We start from the raw sequence: 25,550 nt of genomic DNA, 5'->3' as shown, positions 1-25,550 counted from the left end.
GGAATCAAGCAGGAACTGGAGAAAAGGAACGTATGATGGCCAAGGTTTCGTCTGATGTCACCACCTCTCTAGATATCGGATACCATATATGCAGGCTTACGACCGGTCGGTACTCGCAGGATGAGACAGAGGGCGGATTCGCCCAAGGCTTAGACTCGGATTCTGCTTGACGGCCCGCCCCCTCCCTCCCCTTTGGCAGCGAGCGTCACTCCTCACCTCAGACGCTGACAAAGAGAGAAAGAAAGCCCCAGCCCAGGCAATGCTCATCAGGGCCGTTCCGCAGGCCCCGAGCTAAGGTAATACTGGGCACTTGAGGGGCAGGCAAGCCGCAAAATCGAGCCTGCAAGGGCACATGGCGGATACCAATAAAGCATGTACTCCGCACACCTGGCTTCACACATGGCTTGGGAACGTTTGATTTTTCCTTCCACTAGCAAAAGTGTGGACATGATATATGAGATGTCGGCCAGCCCTGAGGTCTAACCCGTTATCCATACCCAGGGCCTGGCGGGACATGAAACGACGAGAAACGCCAACACAATTACCAGTCTGCAGGGCGCATCTTCATTATCCCCCCCTCCCCTCCACTCCCCCCTCCAACAGAAGACGGATTGGCGGACAACCAAGAATTGTTCCCCGAAGGAGAGGATATACACTATCTCGCCAAAGGGACGGATCCTCCGCACCCTGCCAACGGTCAACCTAACCACCGGCGCGGTCGTAATCTCTCCCCACCATTCGGAAGCTTCCATTCGCCTTCTGTGCCCCTGGCATCGAGTGGCATCCAATGATGGTGCCGACGGCGCTGATGCGGCAGCTTGAGATGGACCATCCACCAATGCAAGGGGAGTCAGGTACCGAATACCTCGTTTGCGGCCAATGAGGAAAGATGTGCTCCGGTACCTGAACATCGCAACACTAACTTAGGACGTAGTATGGTGTTTAGTGTGCACACGGGCCCGGCGGAAAGGGCCCTAGTGGGCGACTGCCTGCGCTTTTGGCGGCTTGTGCGAGAGCAACCAGGCACACCACCACCGGTAGGTATTGACTGTGCGATCTTGGGCGGCGCCATCTGCACACAAAGACACACCACCTGGCAACGTTTGATGTCGACAAACGCCGAGGAGGTGCCAGTTGAGGCGTGAGGCCCAACGTGCCAATCAGCCAGACTTGGGCAACCCTAGCCTCTTGGGCCCCAAGGTGGCGCTTCCCGGCCCCCCGGCTGATCGACTGGCTGGCGTGGACAATGGCCATCGTCCCCTTGCTTATTCCCTCTTTTGCTCTCCTCTCGCTTTGCCAGCCGGCGCCGCTTGCCCAGCACCAGCTCTGGAAACCTGCTGCCGGCCGGTGGGGATACGTACCTGGTGCTCCTAGCTGGTTCGAACAGAAACAGGGACAGGAACAGGTTCAGGAACGGTGACTCTGCCTGCATCTTGGGGGCGGGCGGGATCTACTCGTTTTGCTGGAGCTGCAACTGGAGCTCTCCTGTCACCCGACTGCTACAGCTCCAGCTCCAGCCCATGCACATGCTCAAACTCATGCTCCGAGTTCACTTTGGATAATCTGGCCGTGGCCTGATGGCGTCAATACTATGTCTGTACGGAGGAGCACTGCACTGCAAAACAAAGCAGTACGTACCGATGCAACGGGACCAATCTGCCTCCTCACGGTTCACCTAATACGTATATGGTAGGAGAAGGAACGGCGCCAGGTACGTACCGCACCTTGCTTTATCTACCCTGCCCGGGCTCACCAAACGGCCAGAGATGGACATGAGCTCACATCCACTTTCCACCTTCCCCGAACCCTCGACCCCCCTTTTTTATTTATTTAATCTTTCTGTTGTTCTGTGATGTGATGGTGATGCTACGTCCATCAATCGCCGCAAACGCCGTCTTGAGCTCGGTTTCATGGCCACAAATGGCAATTAGCCAAATGGAGCCGACTAGAGACACACTGACACCCAATGTCCCTTTCCCCCGACACCACCGGGGCTGGACCCCTCTGATCGTTCCCGCCACCGGCGACCCTTTTCCCAGCTTAGCACTGGTGATGAGCAACAAGCTCCCGGCAGCTGGCCAGGTCCCCCTTTTCTCCTACCGTTCGTGTTGTGCAAAGTGGAAACGGGTCTTCATGCGCTTGAACAACGACCAACCCAACTCTGGTGGTCTTTCCTTGGCATACGCAGGAGATGGCCACTTTCCTTTGCCTTGTGTATCCAGCTTCTCCCCTCCATATCCGACCTCTGAGCGTCGTGTCGGGGCGGGATTGATCAATCGCCTGGGGCTGGGCAGTCAACATATCACGCATTGTTCCCCTCTTGGTCACCCCTCCTACCACGGACGTTACTAAGTTCCCCAGGGTCTCCCTCTCATGCCCGTCAATCAAGAAAGACAGCCAACGCACCAGTATCGGTACGTGACACGACGAGGCGAGACACACACAAAGGTACGTGTATAGGAGTACACAAAATACCAGCCGTTTCCTGGAGCGCATCATCCACCAGGCGACGAAAGCCCCCGTCCCGGCCGGTCCTAGCCAATATCCTCGAATAAGGCTGCAGGATTCCCATGGCGGAGCTCCATATCTGGACCTGTTCCCGTTGTGCCCTGCCGGGCGTGGCATTGTACCTGTGCACACGCACACACATACACACCGTCAGGAACGGTACCGCGTCTTGCTCCTACCTCGGCCTGAGGTGTCCATATCTGCTGCATTGTGCTGAGTATCTGTATACGGATCCCAAGTGGACGAATACATCCGTCGCATCGGCGCAGCGTGCCAATCTGCCTACCCGGCTGTTGTGCTGGCATATCATAACACAACACGCACACACAACATTGCTGCGCAGCGCACATATTCTTCCTGCACGCGCCTCGCCCAGATATTGTCCAATCCTGGCTTGTGTATGTATTGATCCCAGCCGAGCCGGTTAGGAAGCCTGGTCCAGCAGCATCGACGGCTCGTTGCCGTTTCCCTTCCCCTCGTCGCGTCGTGCGCCCCCTCGACCGGCCCACCGTCCGAGACTTTGGCGGCGTACCATGCCACCCATTCCTGCTGGCGTTACTGTTGCTGATGCTGATGCTGGTGCCGATGATGCTGACCGTGTTGCTGCCGCCGACTTGCATGTGCAGCAGGGTCGCTTCGCACTGCCTGATGTGCCTATTTTCTGCTCTCCGTCTTTTCTCGCAGTTGTTCGCAGCTATCTGCAGCATATCCCATGTCCAAGGCTACTGGTCCGATGTGTCTTCGTCGCCAACTGACTGACTGAAGCGGACCGTACCAAGCTCCATTGGGCAATCAACGTTGCGTTTCTGGGCCATCACTGCCGACCGCCCCGGACAGAGACGCTCCAGTCGGGCTGTGCCAGTTCATCAAGCATCGCCGCTGCCCCATCAACTCACGTCCCATCTGTCTGGATTGGACCGAACTTGGGGAGAGGACCTGCGCGGTGTGCATGCGCACCCTCGTCTTCCCGTCCAACCGCCCGTCTGTCAACACAGGAAAGGGCCGGGTGGACACGATAGACGGTCTGAAGGAACAGACATAATAGACAGCCCGTGACGGCGGGACACACCAGCAGAATTACAATTCAATAAATCAATTTATCCCGAGGATCCAAGCAACAGGCACGCCCGAGGATCAAGACGAAAGAAGCAAATCTACCAGAAACCCTGCGCGCACTTGCACCAACGTCCGAACCGAACATAATCAAACCAAGCTCGACCCTGCAGCCCACCATAATCTTCTTTTTCCTCCTCGCTCTCCTCCTTTCCCACCTGGTACCTCTCGCGCGCACACGCGCACACACACACACACTCTCTCTCTCTCTTCTCTCAGAGCAAGACAAGACATCCTGACCCTGGCCCCCCTTCCTAGGCTTTTGCCCAGGTTCCAGGTCACAGACTCACAGACCACCCACACCATACCACACACCCCCCCTTCCCACCCCCTCCAGCGCAAATTGGCCCGCCAGAGCCAAAGGAAAAAAAAAGGCACGACTCTCCCCCCCAAATCATTAGCGAGATTGGGCCCCTATCACCATACCCTCTCGCTCTACTTCTCACCCCCCCCAGATTCATTCATTCATGCTAAGAACGGGCCCCGGCCACCTCGAGTCGACGGCATAGTGGCCGGCTCCTCGCTCCATTTTACCAGTCCTCCCGGTCAGTCAATCAATTTCTCTCTGCACTGCACTGCACTTTGCGCCGCTCCCTCGCTCTCGCCCATCCCGACGAGGCCCACGGTGAATCACTTTGCTGGATCGTGTGTGGGTTTCTCTCCGTCTCCCGTCCCTCGACCCTCGTCACCCATTCATTCTTGCCTGCTCCCTCTCCCTCCTTCTCCCTCGCGCTTCCATCCAAGTTCCCCCCCTGGCCCTTCCTCTCTCGCCTGCTTCTTCGTTCCTCATTTTTAACACTCCATGCGACCCAGGTCCCCGCCAGCTTTCACAGGCAAGCATAGTCCACTACCGGTACTGCCGTCCTGTCCGCGACACCATCGCGCTATATGCACTGCACAGCACAGCTCGCACCCAAGCATATCGCAGCCGGACACAACCTACACGCGCCTTATGCGTTGATGCTCTCTTCTCAACATCGCCATCCGCACGCTTCACAGAGGTACAAACCAACAAAGCCCGGTCGCCGACCCCCCTTCCACTTCCAGGGTCGCTTCCTCATCATCGCAATCTCGACCCACGCACCCGACAATATCGTACCCTCTGGATATCCACGTCTGAGGATCCATCCCCGATCGACTGGTTCTAGCTCCATTCCCACCCCCTGGACCCTTCCCTGGCCCTTTTAATAATATCGACCACCTCCTGGCTTTTGCCCGTCCCTCATTGTCTCCTCTTCTTCATCTGGTTTCGCTCTCTTGGTCCATCCCAGCACACTCATTCACGCTTTTTTCTATTTCCAACATCAACCGTTCCGACCCATTACCCGCGACATCCATACGCACACCATTTCCTTACTTCAACAACATTTCTTCACCACTGCAACTAGCTCCCGCACCAGACCGGTCTGAATGCCACAGATTTCGCAACCTGCTCTTGCAAAGAGCTCCTAGTCAGGCACAGCATTGGTACCGTCCAGGCCGACACGCCTACGAAGTGGCCTTGGCCAGCTGACCCGCCTCAGAATCACCGTCATCACGAGGATCTTGACTGGAATCAACGATCACTTCCAACCCGCAAAACACACAAAACATGACGGTCACACACGATCTGGCCCACAGAGGGGTCTCATCCAGTGCTGTCAACAACATGGCTCTCGAGGAACGCTTCGAGGTGCTCAAGGAGATTGGAGATGGCAGCTTCGGCAGTGTCGTTCTCGCCCGAGTCCGTAGCGCAGGTGCTAATGTGGCTCGTCGGGGAACGGTGGTAAGTGCCTGCAGACCATTCCCAATGCACCACACCCAGTAAACTAAGTGCGTCTCTAGGTTGCCATCAAGACCATGAAGAAGTCGTTCGAGTCCTTCACGCCGTGCTTGGAGCTTCGCGAGGTCGTCTTCCTGAAGACGCTCCCTAACCACGCCCACCTCGTCCCCGCCCTCGACATTTTCCTGGACCCTTACAGCAAAAAGCTTCACATCGCCATGGAGTACATGGAGGGTAACTTGTATCAGTTGATGAAGGCCCGGGACCACAAGTGCCTCGACAACGCCAGCGTCAAGAGTATTCTTTTCCAAATCATGCAGGGCCTCGAGCACATCCACGCACACCACTTCTTCCACCGCGACATCAAGCCCGAGAACATCCTCGTCTCTACCTCGTCCCACCAGGACACCGTCACCTCCTTCCGCAGATACTCGGCCCTCGTCACACCCCCCTCAACACCCCCGAACTACACCGTCAAGATTGCCGACTTCGGTCTTGCGCGCGAGACCCACTCCAAGCTGCCCTACACGACGTACGTCTCGACAAGATGGTACCGAGCACCCGAGGTGCTTTTGCGTGCGGGCGAGTATTCGGCACCAGTCGATATCTGGGCAGTTGGTGCCATGGCAGTAGAGATTGCCACCCTCAAGCCACTCTTCCCCGGCGGAAACGAGGTTGACCAGGTTTGGAGAGTCTGCGAAATCATGGGAAGCCCCGGAAACTGGTACAACAAGTCCGGCGCCCGTGTTGGCGGCGGTGAATGGAGAGACGGTACCAGGCTGGCCGGCAAGCTGGGCTTCTCATTCCCCAAGATGGCGCCCCATGCCATGGACACGATTTTGCAGACACCGCAGTGGCCCGCTTCGCTGAGCCACTTCGTTACGTGGTGCTTGATGTGGGACCCCAAGACCCGACCGACGTCAACCCAGGCAATTGCCCATGAGTACTTCGTCGATGCCGTCGACCCCCTGCGCCCACGCTCATCAGCTTCGAGAATCCTGGGCCGTAAGCAGTCCGATATCAGCCGCGGCAAGGACTCTTCCTCGTCTACCCCGACTTCTTCCAAGCCATCCTGGTTCAGAAAGTCCCTCATCGGCCGGTCGGAGAGCGCGGAGGTTGCTATTCCTCAGGCGATTTCCAAGGAGTCGACTCCGCGACCGTCGCCCGTTCCCTCGCAAACGACGAACGAGGTCCCCGTTGCGAAGACCCGTCCCGCCCAATCCAAGCGGACCACATGGACGAATGGCCCGTCAAACGTTGCTCCTATGCCGATACTCCCGACCATCAAGCCCATCTCGCCCTTGTCCGATGCCGTGACCGCCGAGGCAAGGAATGGCGTGACCTACAACGACTCGTATGCCAACGGCCACCACCGGGCCGTTCAAAACGACGAGAAGAAGAAGATTGGCAGGCAATTGTCAGTTGCATCGAGCACCAACAATTACGCCGAAATCCACCGACAACAGGCCGAGCGGGCTCTCAACGGCAACGGCGGTCTTGCATCGCCTCCCTGCGGCCAGAAGGAGAGCTTTTTCTCGCACCTGCGGAAGCGCGCCCGCCGCTTCTCCGGCAGACACCAGGCCCCAATGTCGCCGAACTCCGATGACGTTGAGGCCCAAGCTGGCTGCGGCCCCTGGAACAGCAACAGATCATCCATGGTGATTGACAACGCGCCGACCCCCCCGCCGAAGCCCACCGAGATCCACGAGCCACTCGACAAGGTTTCGAGAGAAGTTCAGCAGAACCGGGATCACGCGCCTGTTCCTCCTGTACACCTGATCACTCCCAGCAGCACTTTGAAGAGACACCACTCTCTGCCGCAGCACAACCAGCCGCGTTCTGTGGACAACCTGATGCTGGCTGCTCGAGGCACCGGCCCGATTTCCAGCCGAACCCGACGTGCCCAGGCTCAAGGCGTCCAGCACTACGACGCGCCCGACGAGGAGGACGAGCTGCTCGACGAAGTCCTCAACTCGACCCACCGTGCCATGAAGCGCCTCGAGAAGGATGGAAAGCCTGGACTGCGGCAATCGGCCAGCAACATCGGCATGGTGAACCCGTATCCCACCCCGTCGCCCTCAGCCAATGGCAACTCGGTTCTCTTTGGCGAGAACCAAGAGGCGGTTACGCCCAAGCCTTTGGACCTGAAGAAGTCCCACGGCGTCGAGAGCCAGCACAAGTGGCCCACGCCCCCGTACGAGGAGAGCGAATGGGCTGCCTCGGCGTCAGCCAGCATCTGGGCGGCTAGCAATCGGTTCTAAGAAGGCAGTCTCGGGAGGGGTGTTTCTTCCCCAAGCGGCTGTACAGTTCTCGCCGCAAAAGTTTCTTGCTTATTCACATGCATGGGCCTGGTGTTTGGAGTTAGCCGGTCTGCCAACCTCGTCATCCACGCGGAGGCGATGTTCGATCCGGATCTCGATTTTGTTTCGTCCCATATTTGGGGAGCAGGGTGGCCTTTCGATTATTCCATGATATCTTCGATACCACAGGGCGGCACACTTTTCCGCCATCGCGCACATCTTATTTCTTTCTGCCTTTTTTTATTATCAACTCATCTGTTTCGAAATACCCGACACTATAGACTGGAAGGGCTTGCCCACGGCGCCCTCTGCTAAAGACAACATTTCATTTGTTTCTGGGGCTCACACGGGCAAGGAGTGGCAGTCTCCCAATCTGGAAGAAAAAGAACACGGTTCAATTGGGATTGGGGGAACGATATAAGGGGGTCTAAACATGGTCACACAATTCTGTAAAGGAAGGACAAGGGCACAATATTTTCTAGATTCTCTGCGGGCTGGACACGTCAGATGACTCGGGGAAAGCCAATGTGGCCAAGGAATGCCCAAATGGATAGTTTGTCATATATGGACCGCGGAAAACAAATGGTATACATATGGGCAACCTGTCAAAGCTACTCGGAAAGGCTGGTATTGAGTCCCGCAGCTATTGGCTGCGTGGAAACTATCATTTACACTTTTGGTTTCAAGGATGAGGTGGGAAAAAAAGACTAGTCGGAGGGACTGGAATTGTACGTAGGCAGACGGTTTTTCGGAGTGCTGCTATAACCTCAACTACATAATAATAGGTGGCGTCCAAGAGACGCCCACTGATAACGAACCACATCCAAAGCTGTTTTTGCCACGATTATTTTTCACTGACCCGTGCAAGTCCCATGCCTTGGCTGGCCGGAATGAATGGAGGGAGAGCGAGGCGAGTCTGAATTGACTCTGGGTGTTCGGACGGTTTAGACGCGCGGGTGGCTTTGACGCAGCTGCGGCGGAGGGACGGGGCGCGAAGGGGTGGGTGGGGCACCCCCGGCTGGCTGCGGCGAGCTGACGGCAAGGTTCAGACGAAATATGGCAGGAGTGGCCCAATCATTCCCCCCCTCCCGAAGAGAAAAAGGAAGGAAACGAAAAAGAAACGAAGAAGGCAATGCATGAAGGAACGCAGGCAGGGCAGGGCAAGTGCACCATGCATGGGGGAAGCATGGGGGGGGGGAGAGAGGCATGGGAGGAGGGAGGATGTACCGGTAGCTGTATACGACGTGGCGGCTGTGGCTAGACGCAATGTGGGCGGCGGCGGCGGCGGGGAGGAAGGCAGGGAGGGGTCTGCCTGTCTTGCCTTGCCTTGCTACTTTACATAGCACCCGTACCTGCCTGCCTACTGCTGGTCCCGTCTGCTGCTGGTCCCGTCTGCTGCGACCGGTTTTGGGGGCCGGAGGATGAGAAGGGGGGAAAAAAGGGGGGGGGGCAGGATGGGTCGGGCGACCGGTGGTTTGCGGCGCACGGGATGGTAGGGTGATTGACCGGGTGGCTGTGTTTTTTTTTATTTGGAGAGGAGGGCGGGGGCTGAAGGGGGAGAAAAAACAACAACAAACGGACGTAGGTATGTTGGTAGTCCAGGGAAGATCCAAATAGAAACGGTGGGCCATGGTATCCGTATGTGGCGGCCCTTTGTTTGGGGGCTCGAGGATTGACTGAACAATGCAACGAGAAGGGGGGGGGGGGGTTCGTTTTCGAGGTGATCTATCAACTATCAACAATCAAATATTCTGCACCCGTCGTCAACTCTCACCTATCAAATGGGTGGGGAAGTTGCTCAGTTTCCTTTTTATTTTTATTTTTTACTTCTCCTTCGCTTTGGCCCCCTCCGGCCCCTGAGGGGGAATAGGCGTGGCGCGGGGGGGCGCTGTTGGTTGTCTCGATGCCCTCATGCAGGTGGGATTATGCCGTGTTTGGTCTCGCAACGGAACGGTTTGTCTCTCGTTCAGCCTTGAAAGCCACCACGCCCCCCCCTCCCCGTCCCCGAGGGTCGTCGGCAAAATGAACCACGGGTGGGCAGTCGGCCGCCGCTTTCTTTGTCTGGTTCGTTGTCTTGTGTCTGCGTCCCGCGGGTTGGGCCGTGGTCTTGGTCGCTTGGCGAACATTGTCTCGACGGAAAAGAAAGGACGCGGACAGACGACGGGAAAGCAGAAAAAAGGGGGCCGTCTCTCCCGCTGTCTCGGGCCGGAGTAGGGAATAGGAAATATAGGCCCCCGCCGCAACTAAGAACCAAGCACGTATTCTCGTAGTCGCCTTCGTAGCGGCTTCCTGATTCATATGTGTTCCTCCTCTGCGTGCTACCCATGTCCATCGATCTCTTGCCGACTCAGTCTCTTGAAGAGTGCGCACACACCCGCTTAGACATGTCGCAAAATGTCTTCCGCGAGTCTCGAAGACAACGGAGGCGCGATGAAGCTGCGTAAGAGGCTGGTCTTATACCCGTTGTCGGGCAGGAGTTTATAGTAACACGGCCCAGGACGGTCTCCTGGCAATGGTCGGATGCTTACAGACCCGCTCCGGCCTACTATCTTGAAATTCTAAAGCCTTTGCAGATACATGATCACGGCGGATCGGGTCCTCGAGGGTTTATCGAGGGAGCGGGATGTGTGTTGTCCGTTGAAGAGCCTGTTGCCTCGGCCGTTGACCTCGAAGACGCTGACATCGGTCCTGGTATAATTGACCCTTGAATTATATGTATGCCAACCGACCTTGGACACCCGTCGTTGAACCCCCCTCTATTCTGCCACGTCTAAGCTCTGGCATTATAAATGCGCCCTTCTCCTTCAGCCTTGCCCCGCAGACGTTGTTCTAAGCCGCCGAGCAGAGATCGCGTAACGGAACTCCCATTGAGGGACCATCATACTGTGGGCGAGAGCGCCACTTGGCCACGTCAAGCGGGCATGCATACGTGCTTGGAGCCATTTCAGCAAGCACTTGTGTCTGTCGGAGCCCCATCTGAGCTCGACGACAGTGGGTTGCAGACTCCGTGCCCTAGGACGCCCCCGGGTCCATGTCCCACAATGTGCGGCCGCCGAACCATCAACAAGCGACTGTAGTTTAACGGTTAGAATACCTCGTTGTGGCCTCTCAACTGGTTCCGAGGAGATGGAAGTTCGATTCCTCCTAGTCGCAAATCTTTTTGGGGCGTTTATTGCCAGCGGTTGACGTAGCCACTTGCAATGTCTTATGGGCGGGGTCGAGTTTGGCTCTGATGGCCGAGCTAGCTTGGGTAGCCCACGACGATGCACCGTGAACACGAAGATCGGATCCAAGCTTTATCCGCAGTGAACTCGCTCACAGTCTGATAGATCATTCCTCCCGCTGGGTGCCTTCTTAGCGTTAGTCGGTTGCGTAAGAGTTATCTCGAGGTTGACGAGCGACCCCTGCCTTGGCAGAGGCCCTCTGTCGTTTCTCCATAGGTATTACGTGACTTGAACCACTTGATGGAGCTCAGAATTGCCTGAGCAATGAATGGCCTTTGGTGGGTTTCGGCCCCGGGCATTCGGCATTTCTGGCCCGAGACTCAAAGTCAGCAGTTCCACTGTATAGGCTCCTCATCCTTCATGCGTCTGGCAGAAGACGCAGTAGGCGCCACCGGGCGATTGTCATGAGCAGCACAACGAACAGTGCGACGAGGACGAGGTTGTCGTTCGTCACGGCCTACGTTTCCCAGTGAACCCCGATTAAGAGATGACTGAAAAGACCGATTTTTTTGGGATGGCTTACGAGGCCCGGTACGTTGACCTTCTCAAGCGAGACGTGCCAAGGATGCAAGAATGCGCGTCGGGAATCCCTCCGGGACTCGGACATGGACTCGTGCCGGGTCACATGACATAGCTGCACATCAGTTCCCTTCCTGTCCTGGCGCTACATACCTGAACGCTTATGTCAGCATCACGAAGGACGGTACCTTGGGACCCGGACTCCTCCCAACCTTCCTTTGCCGCCCCCCCTGCGCCCCGTCGGCGCAGCGCCAGTACAGTACACAGTAGGCGCACCAGCTGTGGACAGCCCAAACACACGCTTTCAGCCCTTTCCCACGGCGCAGGTAGGCATTTTGGTGGGGCAGTGTTTGCCTGTCGCGAGCCAGGCCCCTCCCCGCCCTGCCCGAGTCCTCTGTCCTGTGCCAGTGCCACTCCCGTCCCTCTCACCTCGCCTTACGCTGGACCTTAGGTACTTGGCGGTACTCGACTAGCCAACGTTGTCTTCCTGTGCTCATTCCTCCATCGAGAAACCAGGAACTCAATTAGGCAGCAGAATACCCGCGACCGGCTTTACCTGCAAAACCGCCTTTCGAGCACCAGGCGTGGCTCAAGCGGACACCGTTCCGATTAAATCCAAACTTCTGTCGCTGCTTCGTCGTCGTCATTGCTGGGGGCCCCGTCGCTTCTGCGCTGGGCTGGGCTGTCTATACTTGTCACTTTTCCTCCTTTTTTCCCACCAACGCGCCCGCCCACCTCAGGACAGAACCCCTCCTCCACCGTTCCACGTCCCCCTCCAACGATCATGGTCCCGTAGCCTTGCTGTCCTGAAGAGACGATTGGCAACTCTTCTTTTGCGCGCAACTCCCGACGACCTCTGCCGCCCTTGATCAATCTCTAGTCGCATTCCCTGTGTTCGCCAGCGAGGGTTCGTCCCGTTCGCTTTGCTTCCTGATATCGGTCCGCTTCCCCAGATTATGGGGTTGAGCGCATATCCCAGCCGGATATTGCCACCATGAGCTTCAACCTCCCTCTTCGACCGAGCTCCAGCAGTATACGGAATCAGGCCAGCCGGAGCAGCTACTTCACCAACTACACGCCTAATTCCTCCACCGAAGCCATCAACGGCCCTCTCAGGGAACCGGCCCGGGAACTCTTCGGCACCACCGATCGACTGATCGTCGGCGTCGATTTTGGAACCACGTTTTCCGGGTGAGTCGCCTCTGCTCTGCATCCTCACCTCCCTCATGCCTCACCACCCGGCCTGTTCACGGAGAACCACCCCCCGGGGATGCCCCGGGTTTTGCGCCCAACGCTGCCCCTCATTCTTTGATGCTCCACGCGCATCTGTCAAAGCACTGATGGCTTCGCCATGACCCCCCTCACATGAGATGGCATGCTGACACACACTCTAGCGTCGCCGCCGTTTACACCTCAACGCCAGACGATGTCGAAATCATCAAGACTTGGCCGGGCGGCAACGGCATCACCTCCGACAAGGTGCCCACCGAGATCAGCTATGACTTCCCCGCAAACGCTGCCCCTGGCACTGATCCCACGGTGAAATGGGGCTTCCAATTCAAGCCCGAGGAGTCGCGCCTCCGGTGCATCAAGCTCTTCCTTGACCGCTCGCAAAAGCTGCCATTTTACGTGAGCCCGTTAGAAACGGCGGCTCAGCTCAAACGTTACAACAAGAACGTCCTGGACGCCGTGAGCGACTATCTTACCCAAGTCTACAAGCATACCATGGACACCCTGACTCGGAGATACGGCGAGTCCTTCATGCAGTCTACCAAGGTCGACTTCGTCTTGACCTGTCCAGCCGTGTGGTCGGACGCAGCAAAAAACACCACACTCCAGGCGGCCGAACGAGCAGGCATGGGGTCAAAGTCCGAGATCCAGATGATCAGCGAACCCGAAGCCGCAGCCGTATACACGCTGAAGGCGATCCAGCCGAACCATCTCAACGCGGGCGATAACTTCATCGTGTGCGACGCAGGTGGTGGAACCGTCGAGTAAGTTGGCATTGGTCGGCGTTCGACCTCGCGGACACCGCTAACAGCCGCTGCAGTCTGATCGCATATAAAATCATATCATTAAAGCCGCTGAAAGTAGAAGAGTCTGCCGTCGGTACTGGCGGCCTTTGCGGAAGCGCATTTCTGAACTACAGATTTGAAGAACATGTTAGAAACAAACTAGGCCACAGTCGTTTTGACGAGATGAAGGTCAAGAAAGGAAAAACTTGGCAAATGGGCCTGAGATATTTTGAAGAGTTTGTAAAGCGCAACTTCAACGAGGACGAGCACCAGGAGGTGAATGTGCCGTAAGTCTCTTCCTGGCATCTGGGGGGAGGGGTTTTTCTAACTTGGAGGCAGGTTCCCAGGATTGCCCGACGACGAGGAGGCCGGTTTGGACTGTGGTTTCATGGTTATGACTGCCTCAGAGATCAAGGAAATATTTGAGCCTGTTGTCAAGGAAGTCTGCGACCTTGTACAAGGCCAGGTTACCGGCATTCGTTCCAAGGGCGGTGTCGTCTCGGGCATCGTGCTGGTAGGAGGATTTGGCCAGAGCGACTACCTCTATCGAAGGCTCAAGGCACATTTCACCAGTGCGGCTCCACCGCCATATACCGAGAGACCAACCCATGGCAGCGTTACTTCGCTGCAGGAGACCAGCTCGATCGAAGTAATGCAACCGGTCTACGCCTGGACGGCAGTCGTGCGAGGAGCGGTGCTGCGGGGGCTGGAGGGCAACATGGTAATATCCCGTAAGGCGCGGTACCACTACGGAACATCGTACGCAACGGTGTACGACGAGGAGAAACACTCGGTCAGCGAACGATATTGGTCACCGCTATGGGAGCGGTGGATGGTGTCGGATCGTATGCAGTGGCACATTGCAAAGGTGAGTTGGCGTCTAGGCCTCCTCTCGGTTCGACTTTAGGGAACGAATACTGACCGGCTCATCAAAAAGGGAGAGGCAATATCGCCTTTGTCGCCTATTGCATTCCACTATACCCGAAACTTCCGGCCCGGGCAGTCGTTGATGGTAACGGACGACCTGATTGCCTGTGAAGCGGACGATCCGCCGTCGGCGTACACCCGCGATCTCGTACACGTGTGCACACTAACCACCGATCTCAATGCTGTACCGAGAAGTTTGTTCACACGGTTAACGACAACTCGTGGCGTGGAGTTTGATAACCTCGACTTCACGCTTGAGATGATTGTCGACAGCGCGGGTCTGGGTTTTGAGTTGAAGGTGGATGGTGTTCGGTACGGACGCGTTGATGCCGAGTTTCATTGAGCCATGACTGGAAAAGGACCGTTGTGGCGGCGACAGGACATAACTAAAGAGGAGGAAGGCAACGGGGGAGGCATATTGCACGAACGGAGTTTTGGCATGGAGGACAGAGGGATTGCAGAAGGCGCCCAACGGCGCCCGCTCGGTACCTCCCTCATCATATATGGTTCGTGAGGATACAGTCTCGTGAACATACAGTACACTACGTAGCTCGCCAAGCAAGAAGCACATTGTGCCACAGTTGACGCGTCCGACACGTGCACGATGGGGCGGGACTCGAGGAAGCGCTGGCAAGCCTCCTGATTGGGGCCGGGGCGGGCGAGTTGCAACTTGACATGCCGGGGATCCGAAAAGGGTTTGTGAGGCGCACGACTCAGCCCCGCATGATTTGACGAGACGGGCGTCCCCTTCATGGGTTTCTCAAGGTTTCGCGGTTCGGTGTTGCTTCCCCCCCTGCTCCCCATCGCTTGCGAAGACAAGAAGAGGCACGCAAAGACCCGAGGAAAACGGAGACGCCGGGGCTGATATCACTCATTGTGCGAGGTTAACTGTGCATGCGTCCTCTTCCAGCTCGAGTCGTTTGCTTTCTCGCCGGTCCGAGTGAGGCTGTGCAGCGACGTAAACGGTACAAATAGACACCAATGAATGAAATAAACTAAAGCCTGCGCAGTGGATTTTGCCACAGCCCTGTTTTCGGAAGTAGCCTATTGGCAGTAAACGAATCTTAAAATGGCCACAGCTGCGATTGCAATTGGTTCACGAAGCCGATGAGGCGGAGGCTGCCTGGCTGGCTGTCTTGGACCCAGGAGCGGGATTTGAGGTATAAGACGGGATGTGGGCGATCCGGCCTTGTTTTTCCCTCACAGGAAGCACATCGATAATGAATGGCGTATAAAACGCTCGGCGAGGAAGGATGGTGGTAAATGTAAGAATAACATGTCGCACGTTATGTGCTATGCAAGGTCTGGTGCCTAACTGTGTCTGTAGTCCTGTTGCTGTTGCCGATGCTGACCACGGTGGGGAGCCATCACATTCCTCCCCTAATTTGAACCCAAAAGCATAGATCGAACCCCAAAGAAGTAGCCCCTGCAGTAAGGCAGGGTGACGCCGGTGTTTCCTTCTGACACTTCAGAAGTCTGACGGGTCGTAGCTGCCTGAAGGGCAACCCATCAGATACACAACGCTGCGCCCACCTGGGATGTCTTTCTCTTTCACCCGGATCATCGGGCGAACCGTTGAACAATCTTTCCAGATTCTCGCACCACGACGGGAAGTACGCAAATACCCAGTCAAATCCAGTCAAAGGAAATGTGTCATGTCTCATCAAAAGTCGAACTACCAGAGACCCATGGCACACTGAAAGAGGGGTCGTCTCTTCCAGAACACCAAGGGACTAGACGCCCTACCCAACTTCTTCTGCTGCCCACTTGGGCCGCCCTGTCAGTCAGCCTCACTCACCCAAATGTACCTCAAAGCCTCACACATGTCCTCAGGCTCCGGGAATACAAGACAGGGTTGCCGTCCTGGGTTGCAGGCTGACCTGCGGCCTCCTGCAGCACTGCCCTTCCAAGGTGAACTACCTTGTGCAGGAATTACCGACAACATGGATACTGGAAAACCTTATTAGCAGAGGATGAAATCAGTTGAACGGTCGCCGCCGCCCGCAAAAGCCTAACGACAAATCGGAAACTTGCCCGCCTCCCCCCCGCCTCCCCCCGCCGATGATCGACGCCGTCGTCTCGGCCCGCCCCGGGAACAAAGCGCGCCTGTTACCCACATCTCCGGAACTGCCATAACACTGCATTCCTAACAGCATTGGAACAATAATTGGCCATCATAGCTAACAACCCCATCACCTATTGATGGCGCCTGCTGGGCCGCCTCCTTCGAGGCCCTGCTACCTCCGTCACCACCTCAGGCCTGACGGGTCTCCAACCCGAAGGATACACACCAGTCGGGGCAGTGGGGCCTTCACTAGCACCCTTGGCCTGCTGGTAGGCCTCATACGATATCATGCCGGCGCGATACACGTGTTCGAGAAAATGGAAGTCGGGCCGCCTTTCCTCGAAGCGATATCCATCCAGCATGTGTCCCGCGATATGTTGCATACGTTGAAAGAAGTTCATCCCTGCATCGGTACCGCGTTGGGTGTTGAAGTCGAAGTCGCCGCAGTACCAACATATACACATCGTGGGGTACACGCCTTGTAAATGATCATCCTCGGCGTGTCGAATCCACAGATCCACCTCATCCAGCCGAAACTCTTGCTGACACCCGGTCCAGGGCCGAAATTCGCAAGATAGCATGTGTGTGCTTGCTGGAGCTGGGACCTGCCGTTGCGCAATGCCTTGGCCAAAGGTGCTTAGCGCAGTGTGCGTCGACGGAGGTGGTGAAATGGAGTACGCGTTAGGCATGCGGAACTCGTCATACGAAGGCCTGTCGCCATTCGAAGGGGTGTAATAGCCCTGGCTGCTACCGCCATAGCTATAGCTGGATTCGGCAGACGAGGAACCAGAAACGGAATACGTATTGCCTGCATAGCGAGGGGTGACCGGCTGGCCAGCAGACGAGTAGTAGCCTGCTGAAGAGTACGGGTAACCGTATCCAGAGCCGTTGGACGACATGATGTACGAGTTATCACGAAAAGTCCCGTCGAAAAGGGCGTGGATTACCGCCGGACAGAGCAGGCTTCGCAGGACGGCAGGTGCAGCTTGGCCGGACAGACTTGCGGGGTCAAGTGGATGGCAGAAGGTTTCTGACCGTTGCCAGACGGATGCAAACCAACCGAAGGAACCCAGCCCAAGGCTTCGAGGTGGGAATCGATGCAAAACGCAAGGAGGTAACAAGCGACGGTCGAGTTGGAGGGGTGGGGAACTTGGAGATTGGTGTTCGTGAACGACTCTGCACCGGCGTGCCTCGACTCCGATCCCGGGATGGAGGATGCTACTGTTTAACAGCACCAAAACTGCAAATGCGGTATGGGTGCACTTTCTGGAAGACGATGATTACTCGAAAAAACGGGAGAGTAGGTGAAAGGAAGTCTCGCTTTCTTTGCTTGCGTACTCGAGGATTGGGGATATGCGTCCGTCTTTATGAGCCGATAACATTCTTACATGCACCCACTTATCCCGTCATGGTTGGCAACCCTTGACGGGCTTCTGGTACGAACCGTGGCCGGCGGCACGAACCCACACGCGTCCCAGACGGATAGTTACAGCTGAGCACACCAACTCCAAGCCCAGGCATCAGCTCCTACAGCCGGTCTCATTCATTCACCCACCTCTTCAGCAACAAAACAACCATGTCAGCAATGTCTGAGTGGCCTTTGGTTTCCATCATTTCCTCGGAAGGTGTTCGTCTCAGTTTGGAACCTGGCCCCGACGTTGTGTTCCTTTGCATAAGATCGACGATCTTGTAAACAGATGTATTGGACCGGAGGCCATGCCCGATCATCTGCGTTTTGTGACAGCTTCATAGGGCTACTGGGGGCTGGGATACAGAGTTCATTGACTGGCAGCACCGTGTTGTACAGGCGTCAACTTCCATCGAACATCCCAAGGGTTTGGTACCAGGCCCGTCTTTCCCTGCGTGTTGACGTCTCTCTTGTTCATTGGTACGATGGCGATGACTGCCCACTATGTGTTGTCCACGTGTATGGCGAAAGCCACACTAATATTTCGAGAAGAGCGGGGGTTTGCAGGAAAGGTAGCCAGAGCAAGCGAGTGCTGTGCGGCGCGCTGCAGTGACACACCATGGAACTGCCGGGAGACGCCTGCACAACGAGGCTTGTGTTTGAGCAGAGCAAAATACGGGGGATTATTATTCAAGATGCTGCCAACCTGGACAAGCAGAACTCGAAATACGATCTTCAAAATACGGTCCTTTGTCCTGTCATCACACGGCCCTGGTGGGACTACTGTCTACGGAAGAGCTTCTCAATGGGTATTGCAGCCTGTCACTTGGGTGGTGGTGGTCCAGGATCGGTTGTTGCAGCGGGCCTACAGCACAGCATGGCAGCTGAAGGGAAAGGAGTTGCAGGAGGTGCGTATCAGGTGTCAGCGCATGTTGGGGGGATCCCGTAGACCCGGAGCGATTGCCCGCCGATGGGCAGCAGAGCCGCACTCCTTCTCTCTTCCCCCCCTCGACTGGTAATCTGGCTCGCTCGGCGGCAGGATAGATTGCGTGGAAGGGTGACAGTAACAGTGGGGGAGGGATGGAGAGGAGATCAACCCCGCTCCCTACCAGCCTAGGTAAGGGGGGGATCCAACTGCAGGAAGCTCAGAAGGGTTGCATGTCTTAAGGACGCAAAGTCGACTGGGATTGCAGTGAACCGGCGCGTTCATTGGTCGGCGTCGCCGGATGGCATGCCCGCACCTTTCCAATGGTAAAATGTGGTGAATCAACAACGCCTTCGTGATAGAACAAGATACGAAGAGCGGTTACGGGCCCGGTCTCAGCCCGCACCGCGCCGCGCCGCCCCGTGCGTGTGGGAGGGGGGGGAGGGGTTTAGGAGCGGGGCGTGCGTGTGTTCTAGAGTGGCTGGCTTCCTGCCGAGTGAGTTATCTGTGCCTGCAGGCCCAGTCGGCGTCTTGAAGAGAAGGGGGGTGTGGGATGGCCGGCGGCGACGGCTGATGAAGACAATGGAGGATGATAAGTTGATAGGTGAAGATTGCGGCCCAGGGAAAGTGCAAATCTCACATGCGGCAGCGCTTGACGACGGTTTTGCATCATGAAGGGCGGTTGATGGGCGTGTATTTGTAATGACCCCGGCAGAGGGTCAAGGCTCTTGAGCCGCAGCCGAGAGGAGATGGGAGGAAAAGAGAAAGAGAGAAAGAGAGAGATGGAGATGGAGAGTGAGTAGGTAAGTGAGATGAAATGAAAGGGAGACAAAAGTAGAGAGATAGAGGGAAGCATTCGTTTCTTTTCTTTCGGCATCAGCGTCTTTCATTCGGGACTACATAGTACCCTAGCCTTGGCAATGACATTCTGATACTGCATGTGCCCGCCGTTCTCGTCCCCGCGCTTGATGATGCCGGGGAAGGTGACGCACGCGATGTCGCGCTGCGCCAGGGCGTCCTCGTCCTCGCCGCCAATGTCCTCCATGGTGGCCGCGTCGAAGCGCGTGCGCTGGTGCGGGACGATGTCGGGCATGTGGACCCGGAACACGGCCTTTTGCACGGCCAGCTGCCGCGCCAGGTCCGCCGCGCTGCCGACGAGGGCCCTGAGGGCCGCGTCGCGGGGCTCGGTCGCCTTCGCGTCCGTCACGGCGTCGAGGACGCGGTTCACGCGCCCGATTACGACCTCCGCCGCCGCCGACGTCTCGGCCTGCATCCTGGTCTCGGCCTCGCGCTGGAGGAGCGCGAGGGTCGAGGACCGCCAGTTGTTGATTGCTTCTGCCGAGTCCACTGCGAGTTACCAACCGTTAGGATATTTTCATGTTTCACCGGCAAAGGGGAGGGGGGGGAGAGGGGCCACTAACCATGGCTCGAGAGCATCTGTTCTACGGCCTTCAACTGTTCCGCCTGCTCCCTGGGTAGACCGAAAAAGTACGAGTCGAATATCGTGTCTACGAGCAGGCGCGAGACGACCGACTGTAACAGGTGGACCTTGGCCGAGGTCTCGAGGTCGGCGTACATGGGCACCAGCTGGCCGAGCTCTTCGCGGATCTCGTCGCTCGCGGCGGCAAAGTCTGTTCAGATGTGCGTGGTCAGTCGCGTTCTCCCGCATCCTCCAAAGCAGCTCGGCTAAGCCGCGCAAGCCCATCGAAGAGGGGACGTACCCAGCTTGGCCCTTCGGAAGTTGACAATGACCCAGTTCTGCAGGCCGTTGCTCAGCCTCGCCATGCCGTCGCAAAACACCTCGTCGGAGGTCTGCCCGCTGGTGCGTGTGCTCGTGCTCACAAACTCCTTCAGCCCACGCACCTGGGCGCGCAGCTCGCTCACCTCCCGCCGTAAGACGTCGCGGTCCGCGTCGCGGGCCTCGGCCTCCTGGCGCAGAAGGCGCGCGTCGGCGTCGGCGCGGAGGAACTGCTGGTTCAGGTCGCTGTGTTTCGCCTGCCAGAAGACGGCCGTCTCGCTCTCGTTCTGCGAAAGCTTGTCGAGCTCGCGCGTGAACTCTTGCTCCATGATCTCGAGCTCCCGCTCCAGGTGCGCTATGCGCGCGTCCTTGTCCTTGGCCAGCGCCGAGGAGCTGCCGCTGCTGGTGCCGCTACCGGCGGTCTTGCTGTTTCCCCCACTCGAGGCCTCTTTTTGCCTCGCTTCCTTGTCTTTGGCATCCTTTCCACCACTTGAGGTGGCACCAGCACCATCTTCGGGGCTGGGGCTTGCAGAGGAACTCGCGGGGGCGTGGTGCGCGCGGGGGGGCGGAGCGATGATGTTCGCAGTGTTGTTGCGCGGGTTCGAGGTGTGGAGGACGTGGGTGCTGGAGCCGCCTTGTGACGGCTTGGAGGGGCCGGTGTTGGAGGCGGCGTTATTGCTGCTGCCGCTGCCGCTGCCGCCTCCGCTGTTGTCCTTGCTGCTACCTCCGCCACTGCCTCCGGAGATGAAGGAGCGGCGCTTCTCCGACATCGTGGACATCCGACCGAGCTTCTTATCTTTCGTCATGGGGACGGCGGGGGAGCTTGCGGCTTGTCTTGGTACTGCATGTTGGGAGTAAGACGAAATGGTGGGGGGTTTCTCTCACGTCGGAGGGGAGATGTGACGGGCTTGCCTCTCCCTCCCCTTTTGCTGAACAGCCCCTCTCGCGAGAGGTGAGAGGTCGACGCGGAGCCTGAGGGCGATAGATGGCGAATGGCGGTAAAACTCGTTGGCTGCCTAGCCTTGGGAGGCGAAATGGCGAAAGTCGACTCGGGATGGACGGCTGGCCTTATTAATGGGAGGTAGCCTTATGGCAGAGAGTCGTCGCAAGTATCCCCAGGATGTAAGGTTGTCATTGGGGTCCGACGGGGATCCTCTGCCTTTGGGGGTCCGCACCCAGGTGGTTCCCCGCCGGAGCGGTATTTTTAGCGGCCCGGCGCTTGTGGCCGCGCTCGGGGCTGAACCGTGGGGGCAAAGCGGTGCTTCTTCGGTTGCTGCAACCTTCCTGGGAGCCCTGCGAATGGTGCGCGTTTACGCAGTAACCCTGCTGCTGAAAATTAGGAGAGTGGTGTTTGCTTGGCAAAATCACTCGGGCTTTCTATTGCCTGTCTTGCTTCGAATTGTACGTCTTTGAAGCCGAGGCCGTCTCCAGTCAATCATTGAGGTTCGTGGATACCGCTCAATTTGCAGATACTACGTAAAAACCTATTGGAACTTCCTTCAACGGCAATATGCTCTTTGACATACCAAGAAAGCTTTCTGCAGACAAACAAATTCAGAACAATCCCAGGGCGAGCGACTGGCCTGCCCACTTTCACCTGGGCTGGTCCATCGCTGACCAACGTATCTGTGCTTTCCAAGATCTGGTAGGAATTTAGTCCTCAGTTAGTGCCCAAGGCCAACACTGCGTGACGAGACAAGACTGGGTGGACGCTGGCCTTAGAAGTTGATATCAGCCTCGACCTCGTATTCTTGGTCGTCCACACCCTCAACCTGTTTCGCCCCCATGCGGCAGATGGCGATTTTGTCCACGGCCATGTCTTCCACCCAAACGTAATCATCGTATCGGTCGATTATATCCCTTGCGTCGATAGTCAGCTTCGGCCCCTTCTTGCCGCGCCCACCTTTGACGTAGATGGTGTTGATAATAGTAGCGTGCAGCAATAATCCACGGTCATCTTTTTCCATAACTTCTGCCTCCTCGAAGACCGTCCTGATTTTTTCGCAGAATGTTTGGAAGATACCCTCGGAGTAGACGGGGGGCGCGTAGAGGACTGATGCTTTGCTAGGATCTGCCCTTGGGCCGGACTTCATGCACTGAAGGCCGCGGAGCGTAATGGACAGTGGGGTAGCATCGGGGGCAACCAACGCCTGGCCAGGGCCGGCCAGTGGTGTTTTGGAGGACAGAGGTTTGATACCGGCCAGTATTTCCCGCGGCTTCAGACTTTTGAGCACCTCGACTGCCTTGTCGACGCCTTCGTTCTTGGGAAAGCTCATCACTCCTAAGGTCAAGTGCAGAGTACCAAGCGGCCGTACGGCATCCGTGGGAATGGCGAAGCTATCTGGGCTGGTGACGTCCGCTTGAAAGGATGCCAAACTCTTAGACAACTGGGGCCGCGAGGCTGGAGTGACCAGAGGGATGCACAGAAAGTGCGTAGGCGACGGCCTGGCGCTTGGTCGAGGCGGCATGTCGGATGCTCTGGGGCACAGACGGGCTGAGATGAGTATGTGCGGTTGGCTTAAGGAGATCTGCCAGATCTGGTTAATCCCCAGCGCTTGCCGATGGTTATGCTCGTTGTACGACAATCACTACCCCGGTGACTGGTCAGCCTTGCGATGAGCGACGGTGTCTGTCAACCACGTTAGTCTAATCTTGGAGGGCTCCGCGAGCGAAGATAATGAGGAGTCAAACAAGACGCTCCTGGAGGGACGGCTCAAAGACTTGTATCTCCGGAGTGCCTGTGAAAACACCATTCATTATCAAGCCGCAGGACAAACCGCGAGCCAGGGCATGTGCGGTTTCCACGGCTTCTGTGATGTGGCTTCGAGGCTACCTATGGAAGAGGCTGCGCCTGGCACGTCTATTCCACGAGCACCCACCCGCACAGCCACAGAAGACACCCACTTGAAAATGTCATAATACGTCGAGGAAACTTCGAGACGTACCGGACTTGAGCTATGGCGTCAATTTGTCGATCCTCGGGTCTGGGCTTCGTCACGGCTCGCAATGATGTCAGTCGGTCAAGGCTGAAAGGAGACGCTCGGGTAGAATTTTGGCGGGTTCCCCGCTGCCCGCACTGAATGCTGAAATGCAAACCTGCTTGTCAGCCTGTGTAGTGCCCCAGAGGAAAGGGTATCTATCCCCTCGGAAATAGAGGGAGCACAGCGTATGATTTTGTACATCGAGCCATCTGGCAGGTTTGCCCTACCCCTTTCTTACCCTAGATATTTGGAAATGCAATTTCTCTGGGAAGGTCCATCCATTTTCTATTTTCACGAGACGAGAACTTATTGCACTTGCCCACGCAATATTAATGGCTTATTTGTGGCGACAAAAGAGCCTCTCCATTGCTCTATTCAAACGCAAATACTGCTATTGCCCGTCTACCCAGTAGGGAGTGTAGAGACTGTGTGCGTATGTGTATGTGTGCATGCTGTTGATTTAGGACTATGGTAGGCGTGGAGGGAGAAGCCCATTGCACAAGCGCTCAGAATATCTCTGTCGTTCCAGTTGACTACCTCGGACATCCGACTATTCGTTCGGCTGCCCCCAACAGAGAAGGAGAGCCTTCCATGCAAAAGCCACACCAGGCCACCATTGCCAAAGCGCGAGTTTTCTTCATGATTCAAATTCGTAAGCGTAGGGAAGGGGTATGTGGAGAGGTAGGTTCGTAAGCAAAGTGTCCAAGGTCCGAGGTAGCTGAAGAGCTGCGCGGCCTTCCATAGAGGGCGAGCCCTCTTTCATGTCCAATGTCCTCGACGTCGTCACAGCCATCGTTTCTAATGCTGTTCGACGGTACGGCTGGTGCTGGGACACGGAGCGACGTTGCCGGGCAATCGTACAAGGCAGCTCTAGTCTTCTTCTTCTTCTTCAGTGCCAAAGAACTTCTTCAGAAGCTTCTCGGTGTCCTGGTACTCCGTCTTGAGGACCTTGAGCGTCTCGGTAATGCGCTTCAGGCACAGCTCCTCGTCCAGCTCAGGTGATCCGTCCTCGTTCTCCTTCTTTCCGTAGCGTTGGATCTTTTCGCAGCTGTCTCTAACTTTGACGAGTCCAAGAGTGGCTGACGAGCCTTTGAGGAAGTGGCCCAACTGCGACAACTGCTCCAGGTCCTTTTCCTCTCTGGGAATGAGAAAGAAATGAGAGTCAGCCTTGCTCAACGCCGTATTGAACCATGCGCCCGGGACCGAGAGACAAGAGACACTTTTATTTGTTGCCGAGGGTAAGGTAAGGCAGGGGGGAGGAGAGGAGAGGGGAAAGCAATGCGGAGTGGGGGGCCAAAATGAGGCGGGTGATGATGATGCGACTCACAAGGCCGAGTCCATCGACTCAAAAGTTTCTTCTGCTTGCTCGAAGAAGCCAAACACGATTGACTGGCTGAAGTCGCGATCATTTTCGTCCTCATCCATCTCCAGGATCTGACCGAAGGTGACTGAGTCAATCGCGTCGCCAAATTCGGGGCTGCTGAGGGGGCCGTCATCGCTCTGTGTCAAAGACCCGACGTTAGCCCTTTGTGGTCCTAATCACCATACGACCAGCGCAGATGAATTTTTCTTCTTCTTCTTCGGTCACGTACCTTATCCTCAGAGGCAGGCATTTTGACGGTTTGGTGTGGTCCTGTTAAGACTCGTTGTGTGTTTGGTGGCGAACGTGGCCGTGAAGGTAGGGCGAATAAAGACTTGGAGGGGTAAAGGCGACCGAGATGAAAGCACTGAGTGTGATTGGCGGCAGCACAGAGGTACGGAGAGGCTACCGAGGCGAAGAATTTGGTTAGAGTCAGGAGACCAACGGCAACACGGTAGAGGACCAGTCAGGTGGTGGATCCCACGATGTGTGGATTGTGGAAAGAAGGCTTCGGGTTTGGCGCCCGGTTCTTGGGGATACCCGGGCTCTGGGTGTGATATGGTAAGGATGGCAACGTCGCCGCCGCCGCCGCTGCTTCTTCTGCCGCCGCCACTGCGGGTGATGATGAACGAGATATACCGCACAGGGAGTGTGCAGCTGAGTGTGGATATTCGGAGACGAAGGGGGGCAAAGGGGACAAGGTGG

The 25,550-nt window shown here is 56.7% G+C and overlaps 6 protein-coding genes across 6 annotated transcripts; 2 read left to right on the top strand and 4 right to left on the bottom strand.

Moving 5' to 3' along the window:
- Positions 1 to 5,212: 5,212 nt before the first annotated feature.
- Positions 5,213 to 7,644, top strand: EsH8_II_000812 (kinase-like domain-containing protein; the record flags this gene model as incomplete). The annotated part of the gene is made up of 2 exons (XM_083264110.1): positions 5,213 to 5,386; positions 5,446 to 7,644. The coding sequence occupies 2 exons, from the start codon at positions 5,213 to 5,215 to the stop codon at positions 7,642 to 7,644; spliced, it is 2,373 nt and encodes a 790-aa protein (XP_083121432.1).
- Positions 7,645 to 12,420: 4,776 nt separating this feature from the next.
- EsH8_II_000811 (Hsp70 family protein) lies at positions 12,421 to 14,711 on the top strand (the record flags this gene model as incomplete). Its single annotated transcript, XM_083264109.1, has 5 exons — positions 12,421 to 12,617; positions 12,821 to 13,420; positions 13,477 to 13,728; positions 13,781 to 14,309; positions 14,379 to 14,711. The coding sequence occupies 5 exons, from the start codon at positions 12,421 to 12,423 to the stop codon at positions 14,709 to 14,711; spliced, it is 1,911 nt and encodes a 636-aa protein (XP_083121431.1).
- Positions 14,712 to 16,564: 1,853 nt separating this feature from the next.
- EsH8_II_000810 (uncharacterized protein) lies at positions 16,565 to 17,332 on the bottom strand (the record flags this gene model as incomplete). The annotated part of the gene is made up of 1 exon (XM_083264108.1): positions 16,565 to 17,332. The coding sequence occupies one exon, from the start codon at positions 17,330 to 17,332 to the stop codon at positions 16,565 to 16,567; it is 768 nt and encodes a 255-aa protein (XP_083121430.1).
- Positions 17,333 to 19,652: 2,320 nt separating this feature from the next.
- On the bottom strand, positions 19,653 to 21,310 carry EsH8_II_000809 (uncharacterized protein; the record flags this gene model as incomplete). Its single annotated transcript, XM_083264107.1, has 3 exons — positions 19,653 to 20,113; positions 20,188 to 20,397; positions 20,488 to 21,310. The coding sequence occupies 3 exons, from the start codon at positions 21,308 to 21,310 to the stop codon at positions 19,653 to 19,655; spliced, it is 1,494 nt and encodes a 497-aa protein (XP_083121429.1).
- A 912-nt stretch (positions 21,311 to 22,222) lies between these two features.
- On the bottom strand, positions 22,223 to 22,972 carry EsH8_II_000808 (kinase A anchor protein; the record flags this gene model as incomplete). Its single annotated transcript, XM_083264106.1, has 1 exon — positions 22,223 to 22,972. The coding sequence occupies one exon, from the start codon at positions 22,970 to 22,972 to the stop codon at positions 22,223 to 22,225; it is 750 nt and encodes a 249-aa protein (XP_083121428.1).
- Positions 22,973 to 24,355: 1,383 nt separating this feature from the next.
- Positions 24,356 to 25,098, bottom strand: EsH8_II_000807 (signal transduction histidine kinase; the record flags this gene model as incomplete). The annotated part of the gene is made up of 3 exons (XM_083264105.1): positions 24,356 to 24,623; positions 24,813 to 24,985; positions 25,078 to 25,098. 3 exons carry the CDS (start codon positions 25,096 to 25,098, stop codon positions 24,356 to 24,358), a joined length of 462 nt encoding a protein of 153 aa, XP_083121427.1.
- Between the last annotated feature and the right edge of the window lie 452 nt (positions 25,099 to 25,550).

This window comes from Colletotrichum jinshuiense, chromosome 2, assembly GCF_051148585.1.
Source record: "Colletotrichum jinshuiense chromosome 2, complete sequence".
NCBI classification, from domain to species: Eukaryota; Fungi; Ascomycota; class Sordariomycetes; order Glomerellales; family Glomerellaceae; genus Colletotrichum; species Colletotrichum jinshuiense.
Note: the sequence above shows the minus strand (reverse complement) of the source record. Positions and strands in the feature narration are given on the sequence as shown.